Below are 20930 nucleotides of genomic sequence, written 5' to 3' on the forward strand. Positions count from 1 at the left end.
TGGTTACTCAAATCAAGTGATGAGTGATGAACTCCAAGTCATCCTTGGAAATAGCAAATCTGTAGCCCAACATAATTATCCTTTAAACTAGAGAATATCACTTGTGAGAAAGCCATCATGGCCACATGGCTGATCTAGAGTAGAGTGCTGAGTTCTGGCAAACAGCTGCATCTTTCTTCCAGTGAGTACCTGAACAGGGCTGATGTGAATTATGTACAGTCCAGATTTTAAGAATCATACTTTCTCAGGGATCTCTACAAACTAGTGGGTGTCCTCGATGCCCCTGTGAGACAGCCTCTGTATGGGAGAGGCCTCACGTGACTTTGTCCCTGGTGTTCCTCTGGGGACACCTGTGTGAGAAACTGCATGCTCCAGAACCAGCTCTCGTGTTCTTTGGCCAGTGCTGGAGTGTGAAATAGTCCAACGTGGGATTTTTCTTACTGGTAGTAAACAAAGGATGATCCCAATCGGGAATCATGATATATATATTTGATAGTCATGTTCTGTTTTGAAATAACCTCAGTGTATTTCATTTATTTTCTTTTACCTGGCGATCTCTGAGCAGGCTTCAGATTTTGACAGTTGATGAGAGATACGACAAGCATTAATGTGTGGGTGAAAAGCTTGGTGAAATTCTGAGTGAAGTTTTAGTTAAAGTTGGTTGAACTTGGGATTGACTGGGAGGCCAAAGATTTAAAAAGTAGAAGATTCTCTTAAGACACAAGTTGTGTGATAATAGTGTGTTTAGTGTGTGTGCATGAGAATTTGTAAATGTTGAATTCTAGGCTCCGACAATCATTGTCAGTGCAGATCAAGCTGCAAGTATTTATGGTTTAAAACTTAAATTATAAAGCTAGTTACGTCTTTCTAACAACTAGTTTTAATGTTTATGAGCATATTTTACCTACATTACCTTTTCAGGATGTTGAGAAAGATGCATCACAAGCACAGGCTGGAGGCTGGGGACTAGATTGTTTTGAGGAAGAGATCTTGGTGGACTCTTTCATAGAGCAAAGGGAAGCAATGCCTTCTGGGAATTGAGCTAAGTTTTAATCTAGTCTTTAAGATTAGAAGTCAAAAACAAAAATATTAAGGAAATGAAAAACTAATTGATCTTTGAAGCATTGTTATGTGGAATTGAGTGGGACTTTTGAGGCCTTTCTTCCAGAAGAAAACAAGGACTTGGTTGTCAGGCCTATATTAGGCCTAAACCTTGGTGCCATGTATTTGTACTTAAATCATTTCAATGGAAAGTGTCTTAGTAATTGGAACTTCTAGTGCAGTTTGGAATTCTTCCATTTGAAAAATGTGATATTTACATGGGATTGTTTGAATCTTGTTTTCTAGTCCTTCCCCATCACCACCCTCATAGTCTGAAGGTAGATTTTTCTCTTGATAAAGGAACAAAAAAAGTGAACATCTTGTTTGTAAATTGGTATCTAGTAACTAGTGGTAAACTTGAAATGGTAGAATTCTTTAAAGCCTAATTCTAGGTAGCCTTAGGAAAATGTATCTTAATTATTTTTGAACCTGTATTCACCTTGTTTTTTTCAAATATCTTGTTATATTTTCTTTTTCAGAGCTGCTTCTTATTTGGGGCTACTTTTCTTTTTAAATTGAGGTGTAATTTATAAAAGGGTACATTGTTTTGATGAGACTTTTTACAACAGTGGCTGGATGTCTTTCTTTAGTTTTCCAAGAAGGGCCATTTTACTTTTTTAGAGTTACTTTTTAAAGTCATGAGGTCAACAACTTGGACTACTAGGCATGTAAGTGCTAATGCAAATTAAAGCCCAAGTTGACCTCCAGCAGCAGTTCATTCTATGTTGACAGTGAGAGAACACTTTGCCTGTTAGGATACTGTTACTTGTGGACTGAAATGCTGAAGAAACCCCTCCCCCTATTTTGTTTTTTGCAAAAATCAAGGTATATTCTAGGGTTTCCTGGTTGACCTCAACAGATAAACTGAGTTGATAGTCTTAGTTCAGAAATGATCTGAATGGAGATTTACAGTCTGCGCGTACAGCTGGCTAAGTGAGATTGGTTTCACAGTTCTGCATGTATCCCATTGGCTTCTCATTAGTTACTGAACTCTTAAAACTGGTATTATAACAAAAAAAAGAAGAAAAAAAAAGAGAAAAAATATCTCTTACATTCTAAGAGACAAACTTTTGCTGAACCTCACAGCCAGAGTGAATCATATACCTTGAAGTTACTTAAGATTTAAGACTACTAGCCACCTATGTATTCAAACTGTTAGCTTAACCTGACTTTAAGAGAACAATGTAACAATATCAGTTGCCTTGGATATCCCATATGATCAACTTTTACAACTTAAGCTAATGCATAGCTGCAATCTTATGTACTCTTCCATGTCCCAGATCCCGTAATACATGTGTATCATTTGCTGAAAGCAAATACAGAAGTTGAAAGCAACTTCCTAGAATCTACCATAAATGTTGAAATCAATCATTTAGTGGTATTGGTTGATAAAAAATGATGCTTGCTATTGAAATCAATCATTTAGTGGTATTGGTTGATAAACAATGATGTTTACTATTTAAATCAACCATTTATAAGTATTGGTTGATAAGCAATGATGTTTGCTCTTGAAATCAACCATTTATGGGTATTAACTGATAAACAATGATGTTTGCTATCTGGGTCATTTGGAATCCAATGGAGCCAGTGATTTAATCTCTTGTAAAACTCTGTTAAAGTATCCCATTTCTTCCCCATGTGATATTTTCTGTTCTGTTCAATAAATGCAGAGTGAAAAAATAAATAAAAAATAATAATAAAAACATCAAAACAAACAAACAAAAAATGCTCTGTAGGTAGAGTTTTCCTGCCTTGCCCACAGTCAGGACAAATCTCTGTCACCACCAGTCCCACAGCTGCTCAGTCCCAACCAAGTAAACACAGAGACTTATATTGCTTACAAACTGTATGGCCGTGGCAGGCTTCTTGCTAACTGTTCTTATAGCTTAAATTAATACATTTCTATAAATCTATACCTTGCTATGTGGCTCCTGGCTTTCCGGTGTCTTCACATGCTGCTTGTCATGGTGGAGGCTGGCAGTGTCTCCTCCCACCTCCCTGTTCTCTCAATGCACCTCTCTGTTAGTCCCACCTATACTTCCTGCCTGGCCACTGGTCAATCAGTGTTTCATTTACTGACCAATCAGAGCATTTGACATACAGACCATCCCACAGCAATGCTTGTTGCTTTTTTTTTCTTTTTAAAGTTTTATTAAGAACTACTTCTTGTTCTTTAAGTAAAATATTATACAAAGAAAATACATCGGGAAATACCCAGAGACATGTTTGTTTCTTTCCTTGTGGAAAGCTGTGTCCATACTAGGAGAAGGGTATGCAAACTAGGACCTAGTCCCTAGAGTCTTATTTATTTACTTTTTTTGTGGTTGTTATTGTTATCAGAGTGGGCCTCAGATTCCATGGGGGACTCTAAATCATAGTCCTTAAATGCAGGGCATAAACTTCCTTAAAAGACAGCCCTGGGAGACAGCAAAAGGCAGATTTTTTGAATCCATTCACTCAGTTTCTCTTGCCTGCCAAGATTCTCTTCCAAGTGGGGACTCATACATCACTCATTCAGAGAATAGATGATGTCATCTTCCAAATCAGAATTGTCTGAGCTGTCCTCCTCCAGAATCTCTTCCAATTCCTCCTCTGCATCAGTCTTCATCTTCCCCATCCTCTTCCTCCTCTAGACTTGCTAGCTCCTCATCAGAGGGAGAGAAGTCATTGTCGCCATCCTGTCCTGTGTTCTCACTGTTTTCAGGTTCCTCCATTTCTGCAACCACCTGCCGGTCAGTGTCAAGTTCCTCTCCATCATCAGTGTCATTATCATCATTCTCTTCCTCCAGTTCTTCTTCTTCAGAGTCCTCCTCTTCATCTTCCTCTGTCAGAGGCTGCCTGCCCACCTCATAAAGCCTGCATACTGTGTCCATGTTAGGGGCATCCATACTGCCTTGATTCTCAATGACAGCAAGATAGCAATCTTTGGTGTCTGTACACAGGTCAAAGATGTTCCGTTTCACATCAATAGTAGCTATAGGTTTGTAATCAGTTGCATTAAATGTTCGGAAGGATGACCCAAAGGGGCTCCTCATCTTCTCTTCCAAGAAGTCATCTTCATCATCTGCCTGCAACATTGCTCCATACATCACTGTCCCTGTGTGGTTAAACACCACATGACATTGATCCAGAGCAGGAACTGTGTGCAAAAGATGGAAAGTTCGCAGGTCCCAAATCTCTGTGTTGATGATGACCTCCAGCCCATTGGGATGGAAAACACCACTGATATTCCTGTTGAACTTGTCAAACTTGTGGATGGCCTGGGCAGAGCAGACATCCCAGAGCACCCCATCATTCAAGACAAGATCATCTGTAGGATTAAAGGTGGCACAGTTCCTCTTGTAGTTGTTGGCAAGATCTGGGTTAAACAGAGTCAACAGCTTGGTGCCAGTCTCAATATCATAAATATGGGCAATGTCTTCTTCTGTGCCTATGATCTGATCCTGAGAGTACTTACTGAACTCAGCATAATGATCTTCTGTGAAGGAATGCTTCATATCAAATACTGACCTCATGCCCCAAAGTGCAGACAAAGGCTGGCTCCAAGTGCCGGATGTCAGAAGTAAGGACCCATCCCTGGAAGGTTCAAGGTGTGTGATGGCTGAGTTGTGACAGTTGTAGCTGGCCTCTTCCTGTCCACTAAATACATTGTAGAGCTTCAGCTGCCCTGTATAGGTACCAAGCATCAGGAACATCTCCTGGGCTGAGAATGCACAACACGTAAAGCCACTCTCATAATCATGAGCTTCCCGGAACACTGAAATAGGATGAAACCTGCTGAAGATAAGGTGCCTATCAAAGCATCTGCCATCTACTCCTCCATATTTTGGAAACAATGCCCTGCTGTTTAGCCTAGTGGTAAAGTTGATTGGCGCTTGCCGCCTCTGTTTTGGCTCAGGACACTGGTGAGGAGTAAAGAGAGAAAAAGGTGGACACGTGGCAATGGGGTTCTTGCAGCGAGCATGTTGCTCCCTAAGATGCTCTCTGATGATACTGTCCAGTGTTGGTGGGGAAGGAAGATGTCTATCCAATTGTGTTTTTACAACGGGGCTATGCCTGTAAGCACCTTGGTCTGACTTCTGCTGCAACACTTGAACTTTCCTGCCATTGCACATTGATGGCCTCTCTCTCATAAAACTGATCCTGCCGATCAAAGTGTAGTGGCCTGCATATGATGTGCCAGGCAAAGCCAATGTATCCTGGGCTGTGCATGGCCAAGGATGAGCTTGGGGGCGGGGGGAGAAGGGGCAGAAGCACCCACAGCAACATGACTGCCCAGTTGACTTGCAATGCCATTGGCAATCCGAGGGGTCCAGGGAAGAGAGACACGAGAAGCAGCAGCAGTCACAGGGGTGAAGGCAGAAGAGTGTGAAGCTGCAGTCATGGGCAAGTCAGCCTCTCTGGTCAGCACAGTGGCTGTCTCTCCAAGTCCTTTAGAAATGAGATGGTTTCTTATGATATTTTAATTTGCCAAATTCTGCAATATGAGTAACATCCATTTGCCATAGATGATTAAGAAGAAGACCTCAGGGGTTTACCCCTAAGTGAGGAACATAAAAATATTTTGGACATACCCCACATCGTTCAACTATTAGACGAGCTGCTTATTTGGTAAGATTGAATAGCTGTCTTAAGCTTTTGCTATTTTGATGAGGAGGAGCATGTGACTGTTGAGCCATTTCCACTTGGGATAATGCTACTATCTTTGTTAACTTATCAGCCACTGCATTACCCTCAGCTAAAGGACCAGGAAGATTGGAGTGAGCTCTAATATGGCCCATAAGCATGGCAGTTTTCTTTTGTGGAATAGCGTCTTGAATTTGTTGAAACATTTTGACTTGATTGTTGTTAGTTCCAATATTTTTACCAAGACTGTTATTCAAAGGATCCATGAAGCAAATTCTTCATTAGCTTACATTGAGAAAAAGCATTTTCAGGATTTAGTATTTTCATTTCATTAGCTTTAACTCCTGATGTTATTAGCAGCTGTAATATTTAGCATTAATTTTTTTATAAGGAACTTTCAGGGGAAGCAACTCTTTTGTATAACAGCTAGATTTTCTTAAGTATTTTTCCCATCTATAAAGCAGTCATTTCTTTTTGAATGCCTGTTTCCCTGTCTCCCTTATTAGATTTGTGAAGGAATTACTCATTGCAGGCAGTTTGTTCAAAAGGCAAAGAACTTTTTAAATTTCAATATAAGTTTCCTGATATCTAAGACAATGTTCAGTGTATAAACTGCTTTCCCTTGTTTTAAGGATTTTAAAGTGGATTGTTTGCTCTTATAGGTAGCTTTTTGTGTGATCTGAGTTCTCAAGAGGTAAGATTAAGCTTTCTAGCATTGCTTTGAGAAGCAACTTCATTCTGAGCTGAAAAGTTTTTTGGACAGTATCGCCATCTTTAGCTGAAATCCTACATTTCCCAGAATGCATTTCTCTTCATCAGCTCACTGTTAAGAGCTAGCTTATGGACTCCATTTCCCATAGTTCTATTGGGGTCCCTTTTACTGGACTTGTTTAGAAGTTTTTGCTTTTGCAACAGAGAGATTTGAACCAAGAGTTTTAAGTTTTCAATTAGGGGACATTGAACGATTTCCATTCTCTCCTCATCTGGCTTTTACGGGTGTCTCTCTTTTATTTGACATTGGCCCCCAAATCAGAACTGCACCTGCCATATTAGCTTGCATTGAGGCTGGCTTTCCTGATAGCAACTTTCCTTTGGGCTTGTGTTTGCCTTAGCCAGCCAGTGTAAACCAAAAACATTTACAACAGCTTTTCCATAGCTCCTTCAGAGAGATTTTCTCCCACTGATTTTTATCCTCATTTTGCTTGTTCCTTTCCCCCCAGATGCAGAGCTTCAGATCTCAGGCTGCTCTGTTCCTTTGCTAGCTGCCTTTGGAGGTAGGGGCTCCCCCCCCCTTCAATCTGGCTCAAATTCTAGCATCTTTGTCAGGTCATGCATTTTCTGGGGAGGAATCTGTCCCTTCTCCATTTCTTCAGAGAGTCAATTCCCAGTTTGGTCTCAGTTTATCCCCTCTGCCCCAGAAACAGGTTTTGACACTACAGTGGCAGCTTTCCCTTTTACAGAAGGTAGGGGCTTTTTGTCCATTTCTGTTTTCTTTCCAGGGTCTGTGTGGTTTGCGTAAGGAGTGCAAATCTAACAAGTGCGGTTTTTGCCATTTCTAAACTCCCATTAGGACAGGTGTTTTGCTTCATCAGGCCTTCACCTGGCCCAGTCCCCCAATGGGTTCTGTTTGGGTGCTCAAGGACAGAATTTATGCCAAAGGCAATCACCCCTCAGGGCTACTCTCCCTCATCTCACCAGGAGTTAGTTGAAACAAAGCTTTTCTCAAAGAGATGCTTTCTCAGACAGAAAAGAGAGCTTTACTCCTGGATAGTTCTATTTTGCCCTGGCTGGGCTCTTTCCCCAGACAGCGTTCTGACTTGGCAGCACAACTGCTTCAGACACAGTTCAGCTTTATTTCTCTCCCAGAAAGGTCTTTTCTCTGATAGAAAATCTTTTCTCAGGTTTCTTTTTGCAGCTGTGGACCTATCAACCCAGGACTTGTAGGAAAGCAGGCAACTATGCTGTTCCCACTGGCTTTAGCTTTTGTTGTTCATTAGCAGTTTTCCCATGGGTCCTGCACCTTCCTGCCTCAGCTGTGTGCTCCAGTAAGTTTACAACTGCAGGAACCTTAGTATCCCCGAAATGCACTCCAACTCAGAGACTCTGGCCAGTGGCCTCTGGATGTTTGGTCAGAAGCAAGGACACAATGCTTCAGGGGATCTCTGCATTAGCAAGTTTAGGAGCACCTTTTCATAGCTCACTCAGAAATAAAACCCTTGATGCCTCAGCTCAGCTGTAACTGGAAAGTCTTGGCTTTTTTGCTTTTCCCACATAAACAGTGTCCTGCCCCATTGGGCACTGTAGCTCTTCACCCACACTCTCCCAAGCGTTTCCCTCAAGGGACTTTGACCCATTGTCTTTTACTAGCTTGAAGAGGCAGAGCTTAGAAGAAAGGGTTTTAGGAATTCCATCCCTGCCTTCTGGATTGCAGGGAGGATTTTTAAAGCTTGAAAGAGAAGTTAGGGCTGGAGAGATGGCTCAGAGGTTAAGAGCACTGACTGTTTCCAGAGGTCCTGAGTTCAATTCCCAGCAACCACATGGTGACTCACAACCATCTATAAAGAGATCTGGTGCCCTCTTCTGGCCTGCAGGCATACAGGCAGACAGAACATTGTATACATAAAAAATAAATAAATCTTTAAAAAAAAAAAAAAGAAAGAAAGAAAGAGAAGTTAGAGAGGTTTTGCTGTCTTAAGAGGTTTGTTGCTTTCCCTTAGAACTAATCATAGGTGATTCCCATACTAATATCTTCAGGTGATTCTAATTTTTGTCATTTAGGAAGTTAAAGGCTTTAGTTTTTAAGTTTTTAAAGAGAGTTTTTGAGAAAAATTAAGGCTTTATAGAGAGATTTTCCCCCCAAATTTTCCAAGAAAAGCTTTATAATTTAAGTTTTTTTTTCCAAGAGAGACAAAGACCAACTTTTCCCAAAATTCTGAACTTTAAACTTTCTGACTTCTTACACCCACATTTTTACCTCACAGAGAAATCACTTTCTCCTACCAGCTGGATTTAGCATTTCAGCTGTCCCCAGCTCAAAAGCTTAGATAGGAAACTTTTTCTTCCCCATAAGCTCAAAGAAGAGCGTTTTTATTACCCATGTAAAGCTCAAAGAAAGATTTTCCCAGTTTGCGTTCATAGCCCGAAAAGTTAGAAAACTGAAGAGGTTTTCTGTCTAGTTGCCTTACTTATTTTTTCTATGTGATCTTACACTTCTAAGTTTTTCCTACACTATTACTACAGATAGAAATTGAGAAAGGGATAGAAGATAGAAAAATTTGACAGAACATAAATTTGCGCTGCAGCATTGGACATCCTTCCAGTCTGTTTTCCTCTTCTCTTGAGGATAAAACCCCGGCCCCTCAATAATATAATACAATATAATATTATATATATATATATATATTCCATAACACTGGGCATGCCACTTTCCACTGGCAGGGCTCACTCACACTTTCACCAAAAACTCTGTAATAAAACTATTCTTTTCCTTTATCTTTAGTCCCTGTTCATTTGTCTTTAAGTCCCCCCCCCTCTTTTTTTGTCCCTGTTCTTGGCTCCATTCTGTGGGGCTTTTACTCACCAACCCCACAGTTCCCCAGAGTTTTCTTGAGTGCAAGCAACAGGAAATATTAGATAGAAGGATTTAGATTGTGGAGATAAAGAGATGGAAAATAAAAGATAGCCTCCAGAGGGCCTGAAACCTATTCCAATGGACCCTGACTGTTTGTGCCCCAGGTGTTTATAGAGACACCAAAGGGTGGAACAAAAGACCTCCTCCCCCAGCACAGCCAAGTGCAGACCATCTCAGACATCTGCACTCAGGCCCATGGTCCTGATCATCCTCTATTCGGACCTGCTGGGTAAAGCCACAAGGAACCCCAGAACGGGCTCCCACAGGTCCCCCCTTCTTAATATATAAAAAAATAACTATTAATGGCTTACAGCAATCTCCATAGCTGTTACACCTCCCAGTATGGGAGTAGAGGATGATATAAATGGCATTTCTCTTTTGAATTAGGTCCAAGGTGACCACAGCAGTCTTAGCTGCCTCAAGCCCTCTCTAAACCAAAACTCTTAAGGCGACTACAAACTTAAAGAATCCCTTAGATTCATCATTACCATTAACAGGTTAACATAAATATCGCTATACATAGTCACAATTCTCTCCATCTTACAACTCAAAGCAAACTCTTAACAGAACCATTAGAATTAGCATATATGGTGCTATATATAGTTAACAATTTTCTCCGTCTTACAACTTTAACTCAGTCATTTGAATTTTCTTGTTAACAGAACATAGGAAAAACTTCGATGTATTCACAAACTTAAACATTTCCTCAATTCCACAAAGCCAGGGTGCATTGATATCAGTAGGTTTCTGCGAACATAATTCAATCTCATAGCTCCTCCTTTTCTTTATAATTTTTCAGCAAATTCTCAAGCCTAGTTAGAAAACCCAAACTTTTCTGTTTAAACAGCTCCATTTGTAACACAAAACCAGTTCCATAAGTAATTCCATTTCTACATAAACAGTTCCACAAAACAATTCATAAATCTCCAGTTAATAAAGCATATATGCATACACAAAATTACATCTTGATTCTAAGTAGAAATACATTTCTTCATTTAAACAGTTCCATTTTTAACCCAATTCCAGAAAACCGTTCCTAGGTCATTACTATAAGTAAGCTCAAAATTGTCCCATTGCAATGAAGTCTCTATTGTTCATTTCATTTAAGTACCAAAATTCAATGATGAATATTGCTACTAGCCTTCCAAATTTGAAGAAATCCATAACCAAAATGTTTTTGTAATTTTATCTCATCTTAAGTTCAAACAAGAAATAAATTCTGGTATCAGGCTTTCACTTCCAAATATGAAGAGACATTTTTCAACCAAAACTTTTTGCAGTTAATAATTTTTGTTCAAACAAGCGTCTCTGCAACTTTTGTTCTCACAGACAGACCTTTTTAGTTATAGTAATATTTTAAACCGAACCGTTTTTACTGTTAGCTCTGTGCTGCGTTGATGTTCCATGGATTTCAGCTGCAGATGCCTTGTGCTGGTTCTGGCGTCTGCCATTCTTAGCTCTTAGCTGCTTCTGTAGCTTTTGAAACCATTCAGACTGCCTACTTTGCAGTCTACTAGGACACTATCTCCTGTGTCTCAGGTGTTTTCACCATATACATTAATAGACTCACACTTAACATTTACACTTTACAAACCCACATAACATGTGCTTAAGCATAAACTCACTCAACATTTACACATTTTTACAAACTCACATATAACATATTAACATCTACTTATTTATACTTTAAGGAAACTATAGAACTACTTTAGCAAATATATTTCTTATTAATTCTTATATATTTATATTCATTCCATCTTATTTCTTATTTAAACTTACATTTACAACTAGCATCTTACAAGCTTATTACTACATATCTTAAGACTACCTTAGATACTTCTTACAAGCTTATATTCTTAAAGGAACTCTATAGATCTACTTTACAAACTTATATAGGCTACCATTAGCATATATCTAACTTAGCAAACACCTAAAGATTTCTTAACACAGATCTAACAAGACAGAATTTTTACAAACTCACATATCTTATATTTGTCTTTCTACTTCTTACTCTTAATTATTATCACCATCTCTATCAGAAAGATTTTCTTAACTAGACAGGAAGTATGCACATCATTTCTAAAGTTTACAGTTTATAGTTAGCTTTGTTATAAAGCACTGGGATTTAGTGAGTGTTGTCATTATAGAGTTGTGATACTTGTTGCTAGGGGATTGTAACATTCTCAGCACGAAGCCACACTCCAAAGTTGCCAGTTCTCTCAGCCATTCCGGACCGGCAGAGATGCATTGTCAGCGGTAGATAGTTTTTAACTATAGGCTGTCCCTTCACCCAGATTCATAGTAGTTCCCCTAAATGCTTCAATTCAGACAAACGTTTCTATTACAGCAGTATTTTTGGTTTGCTCTACCAAAAAACTTCACTTCACACTGAGGGTGAAATTACCATATTTAGCTGCTGTAAAGCTCTTCACCAAAAACTGCACAGCTATTAGGTGGTATTTTTTTTTTTTTTTTTTTTTTTGGTTTTTCAAGACAGGGTTTCTCTGTGTAGCTATGCGCCTTTCCTAGAGCTCACTTGGTAGCCCAGGCTGGCCTCGAACTCACAGAGATCCGTATTAGGTGGTATTTTAAGGATTTTAAAGTGACTTGTTTGCTCTTATAGGTAGCTTTTTGTCATCCAACTGCCGTAAGAACTTTGCACAGCTATTAGGGTAAATAAGGCATTTTACCAATGGAGCCCCAAACTGCTAGGCACCTAGTTCCGTACCCTTTCAAGTTTTCACTGGAACTGACACTTAAACTCTTAGACGATTTTCCTCCTTATTCTTTTAAAAGCTGTATTTTAAGTTTACCATGAATGTATTTTCGAGCTGACAGAAGTGTTTCAGGGCAATGTCACCATCTTTAGTGGAAAAACTACCTTTCCCAGAATGCATTTCCCTTATATCAGTCCATAATAATATCAGTCCCATATCAGTCCCTTATATCATTTCCCTTATATCAGTCATTTCCCATAGTTCTTTTTGGGTCTGAGAGTCAACTGGTTCTCTTTTCTAGAATTGCTTACGAATTCTTGCCCGGGAGGTTTGAACAAAGTTTTTTGCTTTTGCAATGGGAGATTTGAACAAGCATTTTACATTTTCAGCTATGGCACATTGGGAGGTTTCTATTCTCCTCAGCTGGCTTTAACAGGTGTTTCAACTTCATTTGACACTGGCCCCTGAATCAGAACCGCACCTGCCTCATTAGCGCGCATTGAGGCTGGCATTTCTGATAGCAACTTTGCTCAGGGCTTGTGTTTGTTTTAGCTAGTCAGTGAAAAACAAGATCATTTGCAACAGAGCTTTTCCAAAGCTCTTTCAGAGAGATTTTCTCCCACTGATCTTATTCTCATTTTGCTTGTTCCTCCCCCCCCCCCCAGATGCAGAGCTTTAGCTATCTGTCTGTGGCTCTGTACCTTTGCTAGCTGCCTTTGAAGGTAGGGGCTTTTTTTTTTCTCCCCCCGAATCTGCCTCAAACTCTAGCAGCTTTGTCAGGTTATGTATTTTCTGGGGAGGAATCTGTCCCCTCTGTTTCTTCAGAGTCTTTCTCCCTGACAGTATCCAGTTTGGTCTCAGTTTATCCAGCTACCCCAGAAACAGTTTCTGACACTATAGCGGCTTTCCCTGCTACTGAAGGTAGGGGTTTTAGTCCGTTTCTGTTTTCGGGGTCTGTGTGGTTTGTGAACAGACTAATAATCTAACAAGGGAGGTTTTTGCCATTTCTAAACTCCCATTAGGACGGGTGCTTTGCCTCATCAGGCCTTCACCTGGCCCAGTCCCCCAGTGGGTTGCATTTGTTTGTCTGGGTGCTCAAGGACAGAGCTTATGCCAGAGGTAATCACCCCTCAGGGCTACACTCCCTCATTTCACCAGGAGTCAGTTGAAACAAAGCTTTTCTCAAAGAGATGCTTTCTCCGATAGAAAAGAAAGCTTTTCTCCTGGATAGTTCTGTTCTGCCCTGGCTGGGCTCTTTCCCCAGACAGCGTTCTGACTTGGCAGCACAACTGCTTCAGACACAGTTCAGCTTTACTGTTTTCCCAGAAAGGTCTTTACTCTGATAGGAAAGCTTTTTCTCAGATTTCTTTTTGCAGCTGTGGACCTATCAACCGGGGACTTGTAGGAAAGTGGACAACTGTGCTGTTCCTACCGGCTTTAGCTTTGTTTGTTCATTAGCAATCTTCCCCGGGGTCCTGCACCTTCCTGCCTCAGCTGTGCACTCCAGGAAGTTTACCACTGCAGGAACCCTAGTATCCCCGAAATGCACCCCAACTCAGAGATGCTGGCCATTCACCTCTGGGTTTTTGGTCAGAAGCGAGGATACAATGCTAACAGTTTGCATTGCTTCAGGGGATCTTTGCTTTAGGAAGATTAGGAGCACCTTTTCATTCTGAAATGCTCACTTAGACAAAGCCCTTGATGCCTCAACTCAGCCGTAACTGAAAAGCTTGGCTTTTTTGCTTTTCTCAGGTAAAGTTTCCTGCCTCTTTGGGCTCTCTGTATCTCTTTCCCCACACTCTCCCAAGCGTTTCCCTCAGGGTACTCTGACAGACTTTTACTAGCTTGAAGAGACAGAGCTTAGAAGAGGTTTTTAGAAACTTGTTCCAGCCTCCTGCATTGCAGGGAGGATTGTTAAAGCTTGAAAACTTAGAGAGGTTTTGCTGTCTTAAATTTGTTGTTTTCCCTTAGAGCTAATCACAGGTGGTCCCCATACTAATATCTTCAGGTGATTCTAATTTTTGTCCTGAGAGAGTTCTGAAAGGCTTTAGTTTTTAAGTTTAAGAGAGCTTTTGAGAAAGATTAAGGCTTTTTAGAGATTTTTTCCCCCAATTTTTCAAGGAAAAGTTTTATAGTTTAAGAGAAAGATTCCCCCCCCCCAGGAGAAAGACCAACTTTTCCCAAAACTTCTGAACTTTAAACTTTGTCTTCTTACACCCCCATTTTTGCCTCAGGGAGAAATTTCTTTCTCCTGCTGCTTGGATTTAGCATTTCAGCTGTCCCCAGGTCAAAAGCTTCCATAGGAAACTTTTTCTTCCCCATAAGCTCAAAGAAGAGCTTATTTACTACCCGTAAAGCCCAAAGAAAGATTTTTTTCCCCAGTTTGCTTTGAAAGCCCCCAAAGTTAGAAAATTGAAGAGTTTTTCTGTCTAGTTGCCTTACTTATTTTTTCCTACACAATCTTACACTTCTAAGTTTTTCCTAAACTATATTACTACCCTATACCTTATACTTATTTTTCACAGATAGAAATTGAGAAAGGGATAGAAGATAGAAAATTTTGACAGAAGAGAATTTTGCTGCAGCATCAGACATCCTTCCAGTCCACTTTCCTTTTCTCTCGAGGATAAAACCCCTGCCTTCCCAAAAAATATATATATAAAATATATATTTTTTTTTTCATAACACCGGCATGCCTTTCCACTGGCAGGGCTGACTCAGCACTTTCACCAAAAACTCTGTATTAAAACTATTATTTTCCTTTATCTTTAGTCCCTATTACTTTATCTTAAGTCCCTGTTCATTTGTCTTTAGTCCCCCCTTTTTTGTTTCCCTTTTTTGTCCCTTTTTTCCTTTTTCTTTAGTCCCTTTTTTCTTTCGTCCCTTTTTTTCCCTCTTTCTTTAGTCCCTTTTTTTCTTTAGTCCCTGTTCATGGCGCCATTCTGTGGGGCGTTTACCCACCACCCCCACAGTTCCCCAGAGTTTTCTTGAGTGCGAGCAGCAGGAAATATTAGATAGAAGGATTTATAGCGGAGAATCTTGTGGAGATAAACAGATAGAAAATAAAGGATAGCCTCGAGAGGGCCTGGAACCTATTCCAACAGTCCCGGACTGTCTCTGGTCAGGGTTTTTATAGAGACGCCAAGGGGTGGAGCAAAAGACCTCCTCCCCCAGCACAGCCAAGTGCAGACCATCTCAGACACCTGCACGCAGGCCTGTGGTCCTGATCATCCTCTATTCGGACCTGCTGGGTAAAGCCACGAGGAAACCCAGAACGGGCTCCCACACTCCACCAAACCAAGGTCCACACAACTATTGCCTGCACTCCAAGGGAGGGAGTTAGGCATCTTCCCAGTAGCAGGCCATGCCTTCTATTCCCGCTCTGCCACAAAGGAAAACAAATTAACTTGAGTCAACCAAAGACTTTAGAAAATCATATATTATATTTATAATAAAATATTCTTAATCTTTATCAATTTAAGAAACCACAAATTTCCTCTTCATTTAAATAAGTATGTAAAAATGCCTCTATATTGTTGTTAGTCATTTTCCTCCAAAGAAAATGAAGTGCAGTTATAGATTGGTGGAAAGAAGTTGAGAAACTCAGTTATAAATGCTTGTTGGGTTTTTTTCTTTATTAAAGGTTTATTAAAACCATTTCTGGTTTTTTAAGTAAAGACATTATACAAAGAAAATACATTGAAAATACCCTCAATATCCTTAACAGATAGCCCAGGGGACAGCCAAAGGCAGGTTTTGTGAATCCATTCACTCAGTTTCCTTCGCCTACCAAGGTTTTCTTTCAAGTGGGGACTGGTAAGTCACTCATTCAGAAATTAGATGATGTCATCTTCCAAGTCAGAGTTCTCTGAGCTGTCATCCACCAGGATCACTTCCATTTCCTCCTCTATATCAGAGTCTTCATCTTCGCCCTCTTCTACCTCCTCTAGGCTTGCTAGGTCCTCATCAGAGGGAGAAAAGTCATTGTCCTCATACTGTCCTGTGTTCTCACTATTGTCAACCTCCTCCATTTCTGCCTCCAGCCACTGGTCAGAATCAAGAACTGCTTCATCATCAGTGTCATCATCATCATGATCATCATCATCATCATGATCATCATGATCATCATCATCATCATGATCATCATGATCATCATCATCATCATCATCATCATCATCATATTCGTACTCATCCTCTTCCTCCAGTTCTTCCTCTTCAGAGTTCTCCTCTACATCTTCTTCCTCTGCCAGACGCTGCCTGTCCACCTCATAAAGCCTGCATACTGTGTCCATGTTAGGGGCATCCATACTGCCTTGATTCTCAATGACAGCAAGATAGCAATCTTTGGTGTCTGTACACAGGTCAAAGATGTTCCGTTTCACATCAATAGTAGCTATAGGCTTATAATCAGTCGCATTAAATGTTCGGAAGGATGACCCAAAAAGGCTCCTCATCCTCTCTTCCAAGAAGTCATCTTCATCATCTGCCTGCAACATTGCTCCATACATCACTGTCCCTGTGTGGTTAAACACCACATGACATTGATCCAGAGCAGGAACTGTGTGTAAAAGATGGAAAGTTCGCAGGTCCCAAATCTCTGTGTTGATGATGACCTCCAGCCCATTGGGATGGAAAACACCACTGATATTCCTGTTGAACTTGTCAAACTTGTGGAGGGCCTGGGCAGAGCGGACATCCCAGAGCACCCCATCATTTAAGACAAGGTCATCTGTAGGATTAAAGGTGGCACAGTTCCTCTTGTAGTTGTTGGCAAGATCTGGGTTAAACAGAGTCAACAGCTTGGTGCCAGTCTCAATATCATAAATATGGGCAATGTCTTCTTCTGTGCCTATGATCTGATCCTGAGAGTACTTACTGAACTCAACATAATGATCTTCTGTGAAGGAATGCTTCATATCAAATACTGACCTCATCCCCCAAAGTGCAGACAAAGGCTGGCTCCAAGTGCCAGATGTCAGAAGGAAGGACCCATCCCTGGAAGGTTCAAGGTGTGTGATGGCTGAGTTGTGACAGTTGTAGCTGGCCTCTTCCTGTCCACTAAATACATTGTAGAGTTTCAACTGCCCTGTATAAGTACCAAGAATCAGGAACCTCTCCTGGGCTGAGAATGCACAACACGTAAAGCCACTCTCATATTCATGAGCTTCCCTGAACACTGAAATAGGACGAAATCTGCTAAAGATGAGGTGCCTATCAAAGCATCCGCCATCCACTCCTCCATATATTGGAAGCAATGCCCTGCTGTTGAGCCTTGAGGTAAAGTTGATAGGAGCTTGCTGCCTCTGTTTTGGCTCAGGACACTGGTGAGGAGTAAAGAGAGAAAAAGGTGGACACGTGGCAATGGGGTTCTTGCAGCGAGCATGTTGCTCCCTAAGATGCTCTGTGATGATACTGTCCAGTGTTGGTGGGGAAGGAAGATGTCTATCCAAGTGTGTTTTTTCAGCAGGGCTCTGGCTATTAGCACCATGGTCTGACTTCTGCTGCAACACTTGAACTTTCCTGCCAATGCACAGTGATGGCCTCTCTCTGATAAAACTGGTCCTGCCAATTAAAGAGGAGTTGTCTGCATATGATGGGCCAGGCAATGCCAATGAATCCTGAGCTACATAAGGCAGAGGTTCAGCAAGGCAGGCAGAAGGGGCAGAAGCACCCACAGCTGTATGGTTGCCCAGTTGGCCAGCAATGCCATTGCCAATTCGAGGAGTCCAGGGAAGAGAGAGTGGAAAAGCAGCAGCAGTCACAGGGGTGAAGGCAGAAGAATGTGAGGCTGCAGTCATGGGCAGGTCAGCCTCTCTGGTCAGCACAGTGGCTGTCTCTCCAAGTCCTTTAGAAATGAGATGGTTTCTTATCAACAGGAGCAGTTCTTTCTCAGGGAAGGAGATCCTTGACTGGGCAACAACACCTGCTTTCTGTAGTTGGGCCAGGGACACATCAGTGCCAACCAGAAGAGGCTTTCCTGATACTCTCTCAATGAGCTCAGCTGCATAGTTGCAGAACTTGACATGGTTGCTAAGCTTGTCCTGCAGCACTGGCTCCTTCATCAGCTGTTGAATCTGGCAGCTACTAAAAAGGGGCAATTTGCTGATAATCTGTCCAACAGTGCTACTTCGAGACAAGCCCACTAGGGCCTTGCAGGCCAGGGCCCTGATGTGGTCTGCATCTGTGATGGGCATCTTGATGGACAATAGGGACAGAAGCACCTTGATGCCATTGTTGGACTGGACCACATGCCACATTTTGGCCAGGATATGCTCACTGCTCTTGGGGTTCTGAAATAGCTTTCTCTGAGGAGTTCCAGAGGTAAATTTACCAATACTGGATATTCGGTTATCTGGGCCACACACACACAATTGATGATTACTTGAAGGGCTGACTTCTGAATTTCAGCATCATGAATAAAGTATTCACCTTCAGCCACTCCCAAAATGATGTTGATACCTACAGTGGATTCAGTAGAGCCATGTCCATCCAAGACCTTCACCGACTCTGCCAATTGGAGCTGGATTTTTGGCACCACAGTGAGGATAGCCAGGACGTCCAAAGCAAAGAGCACAGTGTCATTCCTTCCATGATAGGTCTTCCACTTGCAGGAGATGGAAATAAGCTGCACCAAGAGCTGCACACAGGAAAGCTTGAGGAAGATTTCAGCAGGTTCCCAATAAAACTGAGCTGGGCCATATTCTATCAAAAACTCCATCATTTCCACAATCTGCTCACGAGTGTATGAGCATGCCTTGTATGGAGGTTGAGAGTGCACAAGAATACCACCCTCAGTCCTCTGAAGTGACTGCTTGACTTGTTCCAGTTTAATGGCCAAGTGAGCCTCAAAATACTTTCGCAGAGCCATGCAGGTATATTTGCCCCTTTGGCAGGTAGCAAGGATTTTATCATCACTCACATGTGCACCCTGGTCTTCCAAATTTAAAATCTCCAAAGTACTGATCAAGTTCACTAGACTACGCAGACCATCATAATAGTGAAAGAGTTCCAAGACAGCCCGGAATGAGAAGCAAACTGAGAAAAACATTGTAGCATGGCAGCATCCTGAAGCATGAGAACATTCCATCAACCATAGGGCATAGTTCACCACAGCAGATAGAACACTGTAGGGATGCATGCAAACTCTTTCCATAGCATCCTGGTTGGAGGACAGGTAATACAAGCATGTAGATACACCAGTTGCAGCCATAGAAGGCCGAGGAATTTCCAGTAGTTTCTGTACTCCACCATGTACAACAAAGTCTATGGCAAATTTGTTATGGATCAGGAGAGATGCTAGGTGCTTGAGTGCCTCAAAAGTAAGCAGGACATCATTAGTCTGTTTCAGATCCATATAAAACATCAACAATTCTCGGCATCCAAGTTGCATGAATATGGGAAGTAACTCCTGATACTCTCCTACAGGGGTCAGGTACTGGAGAAGAAGTCTCTGCTCAATAGTGGGAGTCATTGGATAGAGGGTATAATTGGTGCCAATCACCCAGGGGGACATTTCTGACCAGCTGCTATTAGACAGCTCAGCAAACACACCATCTGGCTCAGAAGGTGAGAAATCCAACTTCTGCTGGCCTCTCCTAACATTCTCTCTGTCACCATGCTCTCTATTCACAATATCTACTGCCATGTCACCATAGTCCATATTCACAGCTTCCTCATCCAGAGGCAAACGTGGCTCTGATGAAAGCTTCTGTGGACTAGGACACTTACTTTCCTGCCGCAAAGCCACTTCCTGAACTTGTAGCTCTCTCAGTCTGCGAAGCACTATTGCCACCAGCTGTGAATTTTCATCTCTATAGTTTGCAGCAATCTCTTGATTTTCCATAGCACCTCCTAACAGTGCTGTAGAATATGTCCTCAGTGGCTGATCAGCCTCTTGGGCCCATTTGAAAAGATTTTCTACAATCCCTTCCTTTTCTTGAAAGACAACTGCAGTTTCTAGACCTGGCAAGAGGTCCAGTAGCAGTCTGCAAGCTGCAGTATTTAAAGGGAGCTCTCTACTTGTCATCACATACCCGTTCACCAGTGCATTCATGAAATGATCATTCTTGGAGAATACTCTCAGCAAGTGGCCCAGCATATACTCTGGATCAGCTTGACCAGGATGGTGATCAACAAATGGGTCAGGATCTCCTTTATGGTATTCTTCAGTTTCTTTTTCAATTAATTCTGACATCCTGGTAAGGATAGATACCATATCCTGCCCACTTCCATGGTCCTCTTCCCACTGTTCCAGCAGGGCAGTGAGCTCAGCTTTGGAGTCCACATGTACCACAACTGTAGTCATGGCTTGTCCCAGCTTAAGAGCCAAGGGGCATTCAGATTGGCTGGACAGTTTTATATCTGCTTTCAGCTAGTCCAGGGATCAAGTTTGTTTGGAGCAGGTTGTAGTCAGAGGCTGATGCTTAGATGTGTCTTTTAGCCAACAGAAAATCTGCAGAGAGACATAGAGAAGTCACACCTTGCATTTACATTTTAAATCATCTTCTGAGCCTCCATGACATTGGGGGCAGAGTTACCAGGACAGCTGCCAGTCCAGAATGTGAGAGGCTTTCCAGGAGGCCTCTCTAGTTGCTTGCTACATTTCTCAGCTTGGAAGTTCACTCTGATAGTTTGAGAACTCAAAACAGCCTCAGAGCCATGGAATGCCTCAAGGTAGGTGCCTCAATTAGGTCTCAGGCCAGGAGTTCCTGAGTGAAGGTCCAGCTTTAGAATTAGAGTGTGTAGTCTGAATTTTGCTGGGCTGTCCAGAAAATGTTAATCCCACCAATCAAGTATAAGACCACTATCACATTTTCAAGCTAAAATTGAAGTAAATCTTAATTAAATACTGGCCA

The 20930-nt window shown here is 41.6% G+C and overlaps 1 protein-coding gene and 1 pseudogene across 1 annotated transcript; both read right to left on the reverse strand.

Moving 5' to 3' along the window:
- Nucleotides 1–3607: 3607 nt before the first annotated feature.
- On the reverse strand, nucleotides 3608–5554 carry LOC121826617 (DDB1- and CUL4-associated factor 1 pseudogene; annotated as a pseudogene).
- A 10342-nt stretch (nucleotides 5555–15896) lies between these two features.
- Nucleotides 15897–20380, reverse strand: LOC143269687 (DDB1- and CUL4-associated factor 1-like). The gene is given in 3 exon segments (XM_076555694.1): nucleotides 15897–16178; nucleotides 16269–18443; nucleotides 18446–20380. Coding segments are annotated over 3 exon segments (4392 nt in total).
- Nucleotides 20381–20930: the final 550 nt, after the last annotated feature.

The sequence above is a fragment of the Peromyscus maniculatus genome, chromosome 20 (genome assembly GCF_049852395.1).
Source record: "Peromyscus maniculatus bairdii isolate BWxNUB_F1_BW_parent chromosome 20, HU_Pman_BW_mat_3.1, whole genome shotgun sequence".
In the NCBI taxonomy this organism is placed as follows: domain Eukaryota; kingdom Metazoa; phylum Chordata; class Mammalia; order Rodentia; family Cricetidae; genus Peromyscus; species Peromyscus maniculatus.